Source organism: Pseudorasbora parva, chromosome 11 (assembly GCF_024679245.1).
Source record: "Pseudorasbora parva isolate DD20220531a chromosome 11, ASM2467924v1, whole genome shotgun sequence".
Classification (NCBI taxonomy): Eukaryota; Metazoa; Chordata; class Actinopteri; order Cypriniformes; family Gobionidae; genus Pseudorasbora; species Pseudorasbora parva.
This window is the reverse complement of record NC_090182.1, coordinates 15,299,292-15,312,067: the sequence shown is the minus strand read 5'-3', so window position 1 is coordinate 15,312,067 and position 12,776 is coordinate 15,299,292. Positions and strand designations below refer to the sequence as shown.

The window sequence follows — 12,776 nt, the reverse complement described above, 5'->3', positions numbered from 1 at the left end:
TTTGGGCAAACTTTCTTTTTGAACACAAAACCATAAAAAACTTATTTTATGCAATTGAAAAGTAAATAATAAATAAAATATGTATTATTATTTTACTTTTCAATTGCATAAAATAAGTATGGTACGCATAGTGGTATGCATATAGTGAACAAACACGTATATAAGTTGTTTAACTGTCGAAGCCAGTATTATAAACGTTTTAATGACTTGAAGTAACAGGATTTAGGCCTACTATTCTGCTGTTAAGGTTGTACAGCCAGCATTTCCAATAGGACACCATTACTAGGATTTGAATGCACAGCATTATTCAAATTTTAAGCCATTTGCCTAAAATTTTCAACAGAATACTTAGAAACATGACCTTCTATACCCCAATAATAGCTGCTTGTAGCTATATTTATTACTACTGTTTGCTCTTGGCTGGTCTCTGTAGTCAACAAATACACAATTTGTATAAAAATAAATTTATTTAAAATAAAAAATTAAACAAAGTTATTAAAATGTTGAAGGACTTGAATTAACACTGGACATGTCAGTTATGTGTTCTTGTAGTTGGCAAAGTAATTCCTGCATTTCCATGGGGAGAGCTTGGCCGATGTCATCCGCTGCTCGTGACAGGAAGGCGTCTGCTGCCTCTTGCACTGCTGAGCATTTCACCTGATCATCTCGTGTCCAAACCGGAGCATGTGTCCTATCAAAGCGCTTTGTGATGGGACAGTGTAGATGACCTGGGGAACAAAGATTGAAAAATTATTATGATAAATCCCTTCATCACAATTCTATTTTGCATTTGTCTTAACATTATATATTAGCTGGAAATAGCTGTTTGCACTAGTTTGTCACCTGTGACCACTTCTTCATAACTGAGCATCTGCATCCACAGAAGCTGAAGAAGTTCATCCCATTTTCTCCATTTCTCTGCTCCATCCTAACACACCATGCAGGGAGATCATATCAGTTCAGCTGTTATGCAGAATACCAATGCAAAATGGAATAAAACACTGTAATGATATTTTACTGAGGGTTCTGAGGCCAGTGTGGAGCTCTTAAGGTAGTGCAGAAGCAAACTTAGAGACATGGGCAAGTGTGTTTTCTGAGAACAAGTCTCATCCAGCAGCAGCTTCAACAACTTGCATCTCAGCAGCTTGCTCTCCAGAGTACTCAACAATAAGAGTCTAAAACAAAACAAATGGCAGCAAAAACATAACATTTAATGAAGGTCATTCTATATGTAAAATTGTACAACCTCTAATTATATTGATTCTCTTTTATTTATTTATTTCTTGTGGTTCACCTTATCTTCCTGCAAGAACACATTCTGTTAAGACAACTGAAGAGCTCTTCTGAAAGTTTGTCTGAATTGTAGGCAGGGTCCTTGTCCACCTCTACGGCCAATGTTAACATCTTCTGAAGAGATAATACAATCCTGTAACAAAGAAAGTACATGTTTCTCTTTTTCAAAAAAAATGAGGAAAGTACAATCCAAATTGTTTTCACACTGTTGTTGCATGGCAAAATATATTACCCTTAGAAATTGTTATTTTATTCTACAAAGTTTTGAGGTCTGTATCATTTTATGTAGTCTCTTAGGCTCACTAAGGCTGCATTATTTTATCAGAAATACAGGAGTGTGTACTATTATTACAATTTAAAATAACTGGTTTCTTTTTTAATATATTTTGGATTGTAATTTATTTAAAGGGATAAATGACTCACCATCAAGCCATCCTAGGTGTAGATGACATTCTTATTTCAGACGAATACAATCAGAGATATATTAAAATATGTCCTGGCTAATCCAAGCATTATAATGGCAGCCCAAAATTTGAAGTCCAAAAAGTGCATCTATCCATTATAAACATACTCCACATGAAGTGAATGGATGGGTTTGCATAAGAAAAATATTAAGTAATGTAAAATATTTAGCTTCCGGCAGTCTGCCTTCCGTATTTAACTTACGAAAAAAGCGTAACTGACACGGCATATGACATCAGAGTTGAGGATTTAAGCGCTTTAAACTGCAAAAGGTGTTACACTTTGTTCATAAGTTGAAAATGTGGTCTGGCAGAAGATTTTACTTTATAAAGTTTAAATATAGATGTTTTTATTACACAAACCCTTCGATTTGCTTCAGAAGGCCTTTATTAACCTCCTGGAGCCGTGTGGATTACTTTTATAATGGATGGATGTGCTTTTTTGGGCTTCAAATTTTGGCCTGCCATTCACTGGCCTGCCTTTCACTGCCATTATAATGCTTGAATTAGCCAGGAATTTTTTATATAACTTCGATTGTATTCATCTAAAAGAAAGAAGAATGTAATATTTGATATATCTAATATTTGAACATTAGTGTATAATGATAACAAAAATAGCTCTTCATATACTTAAGACAGTTGTCCTCTTGCTTTGGATATCCCACATCATTTGAGTTGTTCACTGACTCTTTAGCCGCATTAATCATCCAATCTATTAGATCCCTAAGTATAAGAATCATATAATTACACACATAATATGACCATTCATTAATTATTACTGTATGCAAAGTCAAGCAAAGCCTATTGCAAAAAGCGGGGCTTAAACTCACCTGACTTGTCCAAACGTTTCACGGCCACATGAAAGCATCTTCTTTGCAACAGAGTGTTGAAGACATTGATTCCTGAGTTTAAAGTGAAAGTCATCTTCTAAAACCTGCAACACATATTGCAGTAGCATGTACCGGACCTCTGTTCGCAACCTCTTTGTGTCATCCTTAAGACAGGGAAAATTAAATGTGGAACATTTAAGAAAATTATTTACTTATAAATAAAAATGCCATTTATAATGCGCTAAAAAGTACCTACCTGATCCTTCATAACCGATTTCATCAGTTCCCAATCCCATGGGACTGTAGAAGCATCAACACGATGATATCTTAACATAAAAAACAAACTGAAATTATTTATAGCGATATTATCTAATGCTATTTCATGCGTTCTGACTCGTTTAAACTGTTCAAGAGAATTGTCATGCTAAAAATGGCCAATTTAAAATAAACAAAATTAGTTGGATATATGACAGAGTATTTCTGTCTGAAATATACTTCTTCAGGATTCAAATACATTTTGGAAAGGTTTTTTTTAGTATGGCCCTGTATGACTTCATAAAGGGCAGAATTGCTTGTATAGGCACTTTTCCCAGATGAGCACATGCGCACAGCAAGAGCACGAGCGCGAGTACACTCATCAACGAGCTGGTGGATCATAATGTTGGTACATTTATAATCTACTCATGACTTTTTCTAGCCTGATGTGGTCATACTCAATTCTAGTCAGAATATGAGTCTGAAACTGCTCCATTGGGCTGTGATTATGGGGCGTGTTTCAACCGAACCAGGAAAGACATCAATTGGATAGACCTACAACCAATCAGAGCAACGAAGCGACGCATTGTCAAATGTCAACATAGTTCAACTGCATTGTTTTGCCAAGTCCACGTTTTTTCCCCCGCGGGTTGTTTTCTATGTCCGCGGGTTGAAGTGACTATTCTGTGATATATAGATCCATGAGTGGGAATTTTAGCAGGCAACCTTCCCAAAATAACACACATTTTACCCCCCAACGGAGAACCTCCCGAGAAGCTATTGTTTAGGGCTAGTAGTTGGCGGGTTTTGTTGTAAAAACTTGGCAACCCTGTCAGCACGCGCGCTGAAATCAGTCTGGAGTACACGATCTTTGCTGGTGTTGTAAAAAATAAAATAATTTAATGATACACAGAGTACTTACCCAACATGATCATCATTTCTGAGAGAAATTGTGAAGGTGAATGCATATACAAACAAGCTCTCCGTTTAGGATTTGAACAAATATAATCCAAGCCCCTTTGATGACGTGCATGATTACGTTACTGTTGATCATCTGTCCATCGTCGTCTAAAGCCCGCCCTGATGATTTCATTGGTCCGAACAGTTTCTGTTCGGGGATAATTACTCCTCTATGGAGCAAGGCCAGACCGAACTGCCCGACCTAAAAAATTTGTGGGCGGGGCTGAGTTCGGCTGGCATCCAGGCTAGACTTTTTCATGAAAACTCAAAATAGTTGCAGATGTGATCCCACTCACCTCTGAGTCTTCATCAATAGGTTATAGGCCTCAACAGCTAGGGCATCAGGGCTCTGTGGGTCCAAGAGAATCCTCCTGAGCAGATGTTCGGTAATATCCACCGGTGGGTAATACAGAGGCTGAATGAAGTCAGAGAGCAGCTGAAGAGTGCCCTCTGGGTAATTCTCCTCAATAGTGCTGTAAACCAAACTAAGGCTCTGTTGGCACAGGGGTTCAGCGGGATCATAGTTTTCATCTTCCTCCTCATCGTCATGCTGTTAAAAACAAAACATTACTAACTGAAATACATTTTGCTATGTATAATGTGTGAATACTGATTGTCACAAAAGTCTTGGCATGTTCAGGAGACAAGGGTATGGTCACATTTACCGTTGCTCATTTACCGTTTTTTTACATTACTCATGTAAAAGAAAAAGATGTCAAATGTGCCATCACTCTCTTAACCGTTATATAAGAAACCCTCACACAGCCGCGTTAACTAGTTTTTGTCATGTTCACCAACAGTAAGCTGCTTGGTTTGAAAATGAATTCTGTGTAACAAGTGCTTCATACATCGCTACACTATTGACAATTAATAGACAACATACGTTTTTTGCCTGTACAATTTTGCTAACTGATCATATCTTAAAGGAGTGAAGTAAACAGAGATGTATGATTTGTGTTAAGGTCAGTCACAATCATGAATTTTGTGCTGACAATTAATTATGAATAATTGCAATTAAGGTTTTAATTCAGTTTTGTCACTTACAATGTAAGCATATTTTGTTTTTACTTGGAATCATATATAATCAAATTTATAATAAAATCGATTAATTTGATTTACTTTAATGCTGTGATGAACATATAATATAATATAATATAATATAATATAATATAATATAATATAATATAATATAATATAATATAATATAATATAATATAATAAACCTTAAATTAAAATGAAGGAAGTCATTTGACTATCTTTGTATACTGTATTACAATGTTATACATCCTCTTAAAACTAAAATTTAAACTGCACATTTAATGCAGTTTTCTCAAATAATTGTGATTAGATCTAATAACCACGATCAGATAATTAATCAAAAATCTTGAAAGGCCTAAATGTGATTTCAGATTTACAGCATACACAGAGTAACAATAAGACAACAGTATTATCATTATTTTGCCTATTGAATCTACCCAATAAAAGCGCATATCAAAACATCTCACCATCTGTGGAAACATTCCACCTATGCACTGACTTAATTTTCTGTACCGAGCCAGACAAATATGTTGTCTGTCTTGTGAGTTGTTTTCAGAAATATCCGAGTCCAGAGTAGCCAGAACATTTTCATTGTCGTCATCACTTCTTGTCTCCCAAAGCCTGATGGAAGGACTTTCTGGGAATCCTAAATCATTTCTGCTTAGCTCTGCTCTCTCTGAAAAGTGTGGCGTGGAGGGTTGCGAGAGGAGGAGGCTGAAGGAGCTACTTGGTGAGCTTAGCATAGATAGATCAGGGGACTGTGCCAATGTGTCGCTGGCAAGAATCTCTGTGGAAGTAGGACTGCTGGGTTTACTCTGCCTAGATCTAAGTTCAGGGCTCCAGTTGGGCGATAGCCTAGATGAGGTATCTATGGAGGGGGAAGAACGTTCGAGCTGATCCTGAGTATGTAGGTCTTCATTTTCGCAGATATTTATCGTTTCACCGTCATCATTTAAAGAAAGAGCATTGGACACTGATGCAGTATAAGTATTATCCTTATCTTCAGATTTATTGGATGAGTCAGAAAATATATAAGCATCTACCTCACTTGGACAGTAATATGGACTGTCAAGACTGTAAGGAGAGTGAACAGTGTCTTCCCATTTCTGTGATGAGTCGAAATGTTCTTTGTTTTCTTGGTCTATGTCTATGCAGCAGACAGCTGGTGTACTAAGCTGCTTGTCTTTAGTGTTTTGGGATGTATCTGTAATAGAGTTCTTAAACACTTCAGATGCATTTATGAAAGAAATTATACGTATATCATTGGAACTGCAACAATCCAAACACTTGTCACAGCTCAAATGCTCAGACAAGCTTAAACTACAATTTGTGTCCTGATGCAAATGATTTTCTGTTATTTGGAGCACGTCTGTGAGAGTGTTCTCCTGAGTGAGTGACTTAGGGCCAACAGACTGCACACTGTTCTCTACAAAACACCCTGAATTAGCCACATCTTTTCCAACACTTGCTTGGGATTGTGAGTCTTGAGGTTTTTCAAAAGATGCCGGTGTTACATGCACTTTCTTGTTTTTGCTTTCTACTGATGGCAGAGTCGGTGATGGATTCTGAAGCTGGACGTCGCCTTTATCAGGAGGATCGTCTTCACTTATATCTATAACTTCAAACGAAGAGCAAGTATCTCTTCTTGAGCATCTTCGCCTTGGAGGGGTTAACTTATGGTCGGTGATATCAATGAGCACCTGAGAAATCAAGAGAAAAAAAGTAGTAAATGCACTTCTTAATGGCTGCCATTTTGGGCAACTACACAACAGGTGGATAATGGCCTATATGTAATAGAAAAGCATATAGACAATCAATTATCATCTAAAAACAACACTGACAAGGTTCAAGTCTCCCTGAAGGAGGTTATTTTTCAACGATGGCCTACTAGTGTAGATTAATAAATCCCATTCACACCAAGAACGATAATTCACATACTATGAATCTGTATTTCGCATCTTGTGAATGTATTTGTCGTTGTTGTATTATTATTTTTACTTTTTTTATGTTTCTGTATTTGTCTTTAAATGCCCAATGGCTGTCAATGTTGAAACAATTAAAGGTGGAAAGAAGAAATTGGTTAGTGACAGTTAACTGAGCCAATGTTTGAACAATTTTTGGCTAATTATTTATTCCAGAGAGCCATGGAAAAAAACCAAAGAACTGTTTCACACAATACTCAAAATATACTAAAACAATATTCACCAAATATTATTTTATTTATTTCTAACAGTTTGTTAATGTTAATATCAAAAACCTTTTCGATGTAGCCTAGATTAGTGGTTTTCAAACCTGTCTGGAGCACTACCCTAGCCCTGCATATTTTGTATGTCTCCCAAATCAGACACAACAAAATTAGTTCTGAGAGACTCTACTAACGAGCTGATGAGTTGAATCAGGTGTGTCTGATGAGGGAGACATACAAAATGTGCAGTGCTGGGTGCCTCCAGGACAGGTTTGAAAACAACTAGCCTAGATATAATTCTGTAGAAATTCCTTGATATCGAAATAATGATTTATTTATTATTTGTGATTTATTATAATTAATTAATTACATGCTGTAAATTACATTTATTTCGTTTCATTTTGCATTTGAAGATTGCTCGTAGCCAACGTTGCGCGCGTTCGACGATGCAATGTCCCGCCAATGTAAAAAGTGAAAAGCACATGGGGGTTGGAAACAAAGTTTACGCTATCCTCAACAAATATCCTATTTGCATATGTAAATTACATAAAATGTATTGTTTTGCGCAGAAATTAATAAAAGGGCACACTGATAAATAAACAAGCCAGATATTGAGACTGATAAAGACACACCGATTGCAAATAGTAAACTTACAGGAGTGACTTGGAGCCATTCTGCTCGGATGAACGGAACTGCATCATCTTTATCTTCGTTGTAACTACTTATAACCTCTAAATCAGAGTCGTCGCTGTCCGAGCTGACACAAATAATATCCTCCATAATTCTGCCTTACTCTGTCCCATCAGTCATGTTTGTGCTGACAAATGTTAACTATATAACGTTAGTTGGTCTTGATCCAGGGGTGGCACGATTAGTGCACTAAGAGTTGACAGTTGCCGTTGTTAAACAAACCAACAGAAAAACAAAGAAGTCACGCAGGTAAATGTCAATACTAGTGTCACCTATATGTAAATGTTTTGGTTTCACTATTGTAGGATTTGACGTAGAAGGAACTTCCGCATGTGTGATGTAACGTCGGTGATGCGGAAGTGTGTTTGGAATAGAGGGAATGCACGTGACCTCACTGTCAGCTGGTGCGACCACTGCTGTGGCAAAAAGACTGCTGCTGCTCCTGCTTCTAGAGGGAAAAGCTGCCCATAACTGCTTGTCTAGGATATAATCCTATTAATCCTCTGTAAGAATTCGTACTAATAGCATATTATTAGCGAAAAGGAGCTAGCAAAAGATCCAGTGTGTATCTGTATTTGCACTCGTCAAATAATTACATTTCCAACGTGTTTTCGCTTCGGTGAGTAATGTAGCCAATCACAGACATTTTGTAGATATCAACAACGCAGTTGGCCAATCACAGGTGTTGGATTTGGAATCCACTCACCGCTCTAGTGTTTGTCCAGGTGCCTCTGTAAAAGTGCAGACCAGACATTGTGAAAATAAGAGATTCATTGTATACCAGCCTCCCTTATTAATATAACTTAGCGGAACTTTGTGAGATTGTGTTTAATGAATGAATGACAGCTTTTAGTGATTATAAAGTGTATTACTACACGCTTCAATACAATGACCCACTCGCATATGTTAACGTTCTTTGCGGGATTCACTCGAAAAATGTAATGACCGAGTTATAAATATTCATGTCATTATTCATGGATCACTGAATCTTTGGTAAGTTGTATAAGGACCACTACGTCGAGTCCAACCTTTAGTTAAACTGATAATCGTTTGCTATACACTTGTGTTACCCAGCCCCGGCGGCGGGAAAGTGATGTCGATGCAAACCCTCTATACTGGATTTACGGAGCACTCTGGTTGTGCTTAATGTTTCTGATTAGCTAAAACAACCAGCTCAAAATAGTCATCCGTTCAGGAATCGGGACACTGGTCACGCTGTGTTTCAAAAGAGTAATTTCCTCAAGAATCTGAATACTCTGTTTTGTGTTTTATGTTTTTGATTCGCTAAAAAGAACCAGTTCAAAAGATTCACTCATTTGGAATCATTACTGCTCCCGGATTGTGTTAGCCTGACAAGCCAGCCAGACCCACATCAAGATGCAGATTAGATTTTCTGCCGCTAGGGTGCGTCGATTTCTAGGCTATAATAAGATTGTGTCTAAAAAAGAGCCAGTTCTAAAGAGTCATTTCCCTGAGAATCTGACTACTCTGGTTGTGCTTTATTGTTTTAGTTTTTTGCTAAAAAAAAAAAGAAAGAAAAAAAAAGTCATCCGTTCAGGAATCTGATCACACTGGTCACGCTGTTTTTGATTCACTAAAAAAACCCAGTTCAGAGTCATTTGCTAGATAATCTGACTGCTCTAGTTGTTTTGTTTGGAATAGATATCTGTTTGTCACATTACATCTGCATATGAAATTCAAACTTTGTAGTATGTAGTGCTTTCATTTAGTTTGAATAGAAGCACATATAACTTGAATCTTGCCTGAACATGAACACGGGGATGTAGCTCAGTGGTAGAGCGCATGCTTTGCATGTATGAGGCCCCGGGTTCAATCCCCGGCATCTCCACTTTTTTTTCTCCCTGGTTATTGTCTCGAATAACAATCTTGACTGTGGTCAAAGTCATGTAATTTTAAATAACAGATTTAAAACGCAATTTAAACGGATTCTATTTGAATATGTATAATGTCTTATACTACAGATGCTTGAATCTGATTGTTGACAAATGTAAGACAGTGTTTTCAAACTTTATGATGCCAATGACCCCCAAATATGACGAAGACCTCTTTCTAAAATGCACACACACACACACACACATATATATATATATATAAGACATTATAAATACACCAAACTGATTCCAAACTTATTTTGGCTATACAGAGCTGCTGTCCATAACCTTTTTGGGTTAAAAAAATTATCCAAAATACATTTTTGAGCAAGTACATAGCCAGTGTTCAAAACGATCTGCTTATCGTTATCGTAGCTCGATTTACAAAGGTAAGCTTGTAATAATGTTTTTAATTGCAGCGGTACCGATGGATTTCAAGCATATCTTTGCTTCATGCGTCACATCTGAAGGCGTTAGCAGGCTATATGTGTCCGCATGTTTGAGGATGTTGGAGGTGGAGATTAGCCTTTTCTTACACCTGATATAATTAAACTTATCAATTTGATGGCGGATCCAAAAAGAGTCAAAAGACAATCACCATAACAACTGGGGATTGATCCATTGTAAAATGTGAAAACACGTCAAAGGGCTTTTAAAAGTGGCGTGAACTCCGTGTTTTTAAGGTTTTTTTTCCTGCTGGACAGGTAAATTAAGAAATTTCAATGGTTGAATTAGGCTATAGCACACTTGTTCGCTTAATTCATACAATTGCAGCGGTTTTTTTTGTTGTGCCTTTCTCGTTTTGCTATGTCCGTTATGGTAAACATCAATTATTTTGTGCTATGACATTAATTTGTTGGTATATAACTAACTTACTGCACGGAAATTAAACTAGGTAGCCCAATACACATTAAATGTAGTCACGCAATGCTGATGTTAACATTAAAAATTTGAATAATTTGCACGGTTTGACGTAGCCTACGATAAACGATCGTTAGATCAATCATCGCGATATATTGCAATGTTTTTCCGCCTTAGTTTGTCAGAACAAAAGTGGATGTTAGCTACTTAAGTTACTTTGTTCAGATGGCATTATGTCGTTCATACTTTCAAACAGTAGAGTCTGTTAACAGCAAACACATTTACGTTGTGGCAAAGTCTGTGGCACGTTGCATTTCTACTATTGCAACGTCGCATGTCGACGTGCTCGCAACATTATAACAACGTAGAATTGTATAAGACGCAACGGGACTGTAGCAACGTTGTTGCGCAACATTCAGCAACTTCAAGACAACATTCTGACAACTTATTTTTTTAATGCTATATTCCCCATTCCCCATAGTGGTTCATTTTTAATTTCATACATTATACTTTTTATATGCCTATTGTTTATCCTTTTATTTATGGGCCTAACAGTAAATTAATTATAATCAACACCTGCAACACACTTTTGAAGAGTAGCCTAAAAATGACATACAAGTTTTTTCAACTAATTCAACTATAACAGCATGTGGTGAGCGATCATACATACAGATACATTTTGTAAAAAATGACATCAAACACACAAAAAAGCAAAGATGGGTCAGAACATTTAAGAACAAAACCGGGTTTTGTAGATGGCAGAAAATCGTATTTGAAAGCCTGGTGATGAGGTCGGTAACCGGAATCATGTCCAGGAAATATCAACAAATCCAAAGGAGAAATGCAAGTCCAGAAACCAGCAGGTATGAGATGTTGAACACTTTTCTTAATGGTAATGTGGGAGGAGACTAGCCAGTAATGAGTTTCAGGTGCAGGTGCTTTGTCACATGATTAAGGAAGCATAAATAGTAGTTGCAGAGACACATGGTGAGATTGGTTTGTTTCGGAAGTTGTGCTTGATGTACAGCCCCCTTTTTCATTGAGGCTGACTTGAAGTTTTTACACTTTGTCTGGGAAGTGGGTCAAACACTTATTGCTGCAGTACTTTCAATAGGCTGATGGCCACGTTGGAACGGTGAATAACTGTATCATTTTATCATGTGTGGGGATTGAGCGCTGAGATTGGATAACTGTGCTGCAGTTGTACTTTCGCTAAAGTATGTTTTGTTTAGTTTTCGTTTGTTTTTTTGCATTGACTTGTATTAATGTGTATTTATTTTCCTGTTAAAGGGGCAGACCGGCCACTGTTTCTTGTATATTTAAGTTTCCCTTTTGAGTTACATTTTGATTTTTGATTTACTATATATGTCTACTTTGTTCATACTAATAAATGTTTTTATTTGTTGTTGTTTGTGGTATTGCCCTCCTCTTTCTGTTACAGTGCTACTGGCTTTGTACAGGGCCGGGCCTGCATCGACACCTAACCTTCCTTGGTGTGGCTGATCTGGGTGGTGTGTGGTGTGCATTAGAAAGTTGGCACTATAAATGGTGATTTAATTTGCGGTTACTTATTTGCGGTGTATGCTGTGGGTTTCTTTTGTTTTCTTCCCCCGTCTCTTTCAGGTGGTAGGCGGTGTACAAGAGCAGGCCCGACCCTTCTTGCATTCTCGAGGAGCGCCATTTCCCGATTCTATGAATCCTATTGCTGACGCATTTTTAATTGGTTTTTAACCTTTTGATATGGCTGTGTTGTACTAATAAAATTGTGATTAACAACAAACTACATTTGTTGTTTATAATCCCATTACTTTTGGTAGGCTCCTCCTGCCTTAAATAAGGTGGCGTAGTCAGTTTCATATTTACTACACTACAGTAGGCTACTTTCCATTCATCAAAGAATCCACAAAAAAAAGTATCACAATTTCAAAAAATATTAATCAGCTAAAGTGTTTTTACGTATTAACATTTAAGCACCAATAATATTTGAGCCAAATCAGCATTTTTTTTTTTTTGAAGACTGGTATGGCTGTTGAAAATTCAGCTTTGCCACCTCATGAATACTTTATATAACTGTTTTACTGGCTATTTAAATCAAATAAATGCATCATTGGTTGCGCATAAAATACTTCTTTCAAAAACATTAAAAACAATCTTAATTATTACACACATTTGAACGGTAGTGTATTATCTCAAACACCTTCTCCTCACTGCAAAAGTGGATAAGGTGAATCCTTTAACAGCAACACAAGTGATTCACTGGGAGTCTGTATGGTGTGGTATTGGTCATAGGTGACCAGTGTTGGGAAAAGTT

At 37.0% G+C, this 12,776-nt stretch overlaps 1 protein-coding gene and 1 non-coding gene across 2 annotated transcripts; one reads left to right on the top strand and one right to left on the bottom strand.

Moving 5' to 3' along the window:
• Positions 1-475: 475 nt before the first annotated feature.
• On the bottom strand, positions 476-8,061 carry simc1 (SUMO interacting motifs containing 1). The gene is made up of 10 exons (XM_067457206.1): positions 7,677-8,061; positions 5,305-6,537; positions 4,096-4,349; positions 2,841-2,910; positions 2,585-2,748; positions 2,385-2,477; positions 1,295-1,426; positions 1,019-1,175; positions 844-928; positions 476-728 (listed from the first exon to the last, which is right to left on the bottom strand). The coding sequence occupies exons 1-10, from the start codon at positions 7,800-7,802 to the stop codon at positions 496-498; spliced, it is 2,547 nt and encodes an 848-aa protein (XP_067313307.1). The 5' UTR covers positions 7,803-8,061; the 3' UTR covers positions 476-495.
• Positions 8,062-9,489: 1,428 nt separating this feature from the next.
• On the top strand, positions 9,490-9,561 carry trnaa-ugc (transfer RNA alanine (anticodon UGC)). The gene has a single exon. It is a non-coding gene; the product is annotated as a tRNA-Ala (tRNA).
• The last annotated feature ends 3,215 nt before the right edge of the window (positions 9,562-12,776 follow it).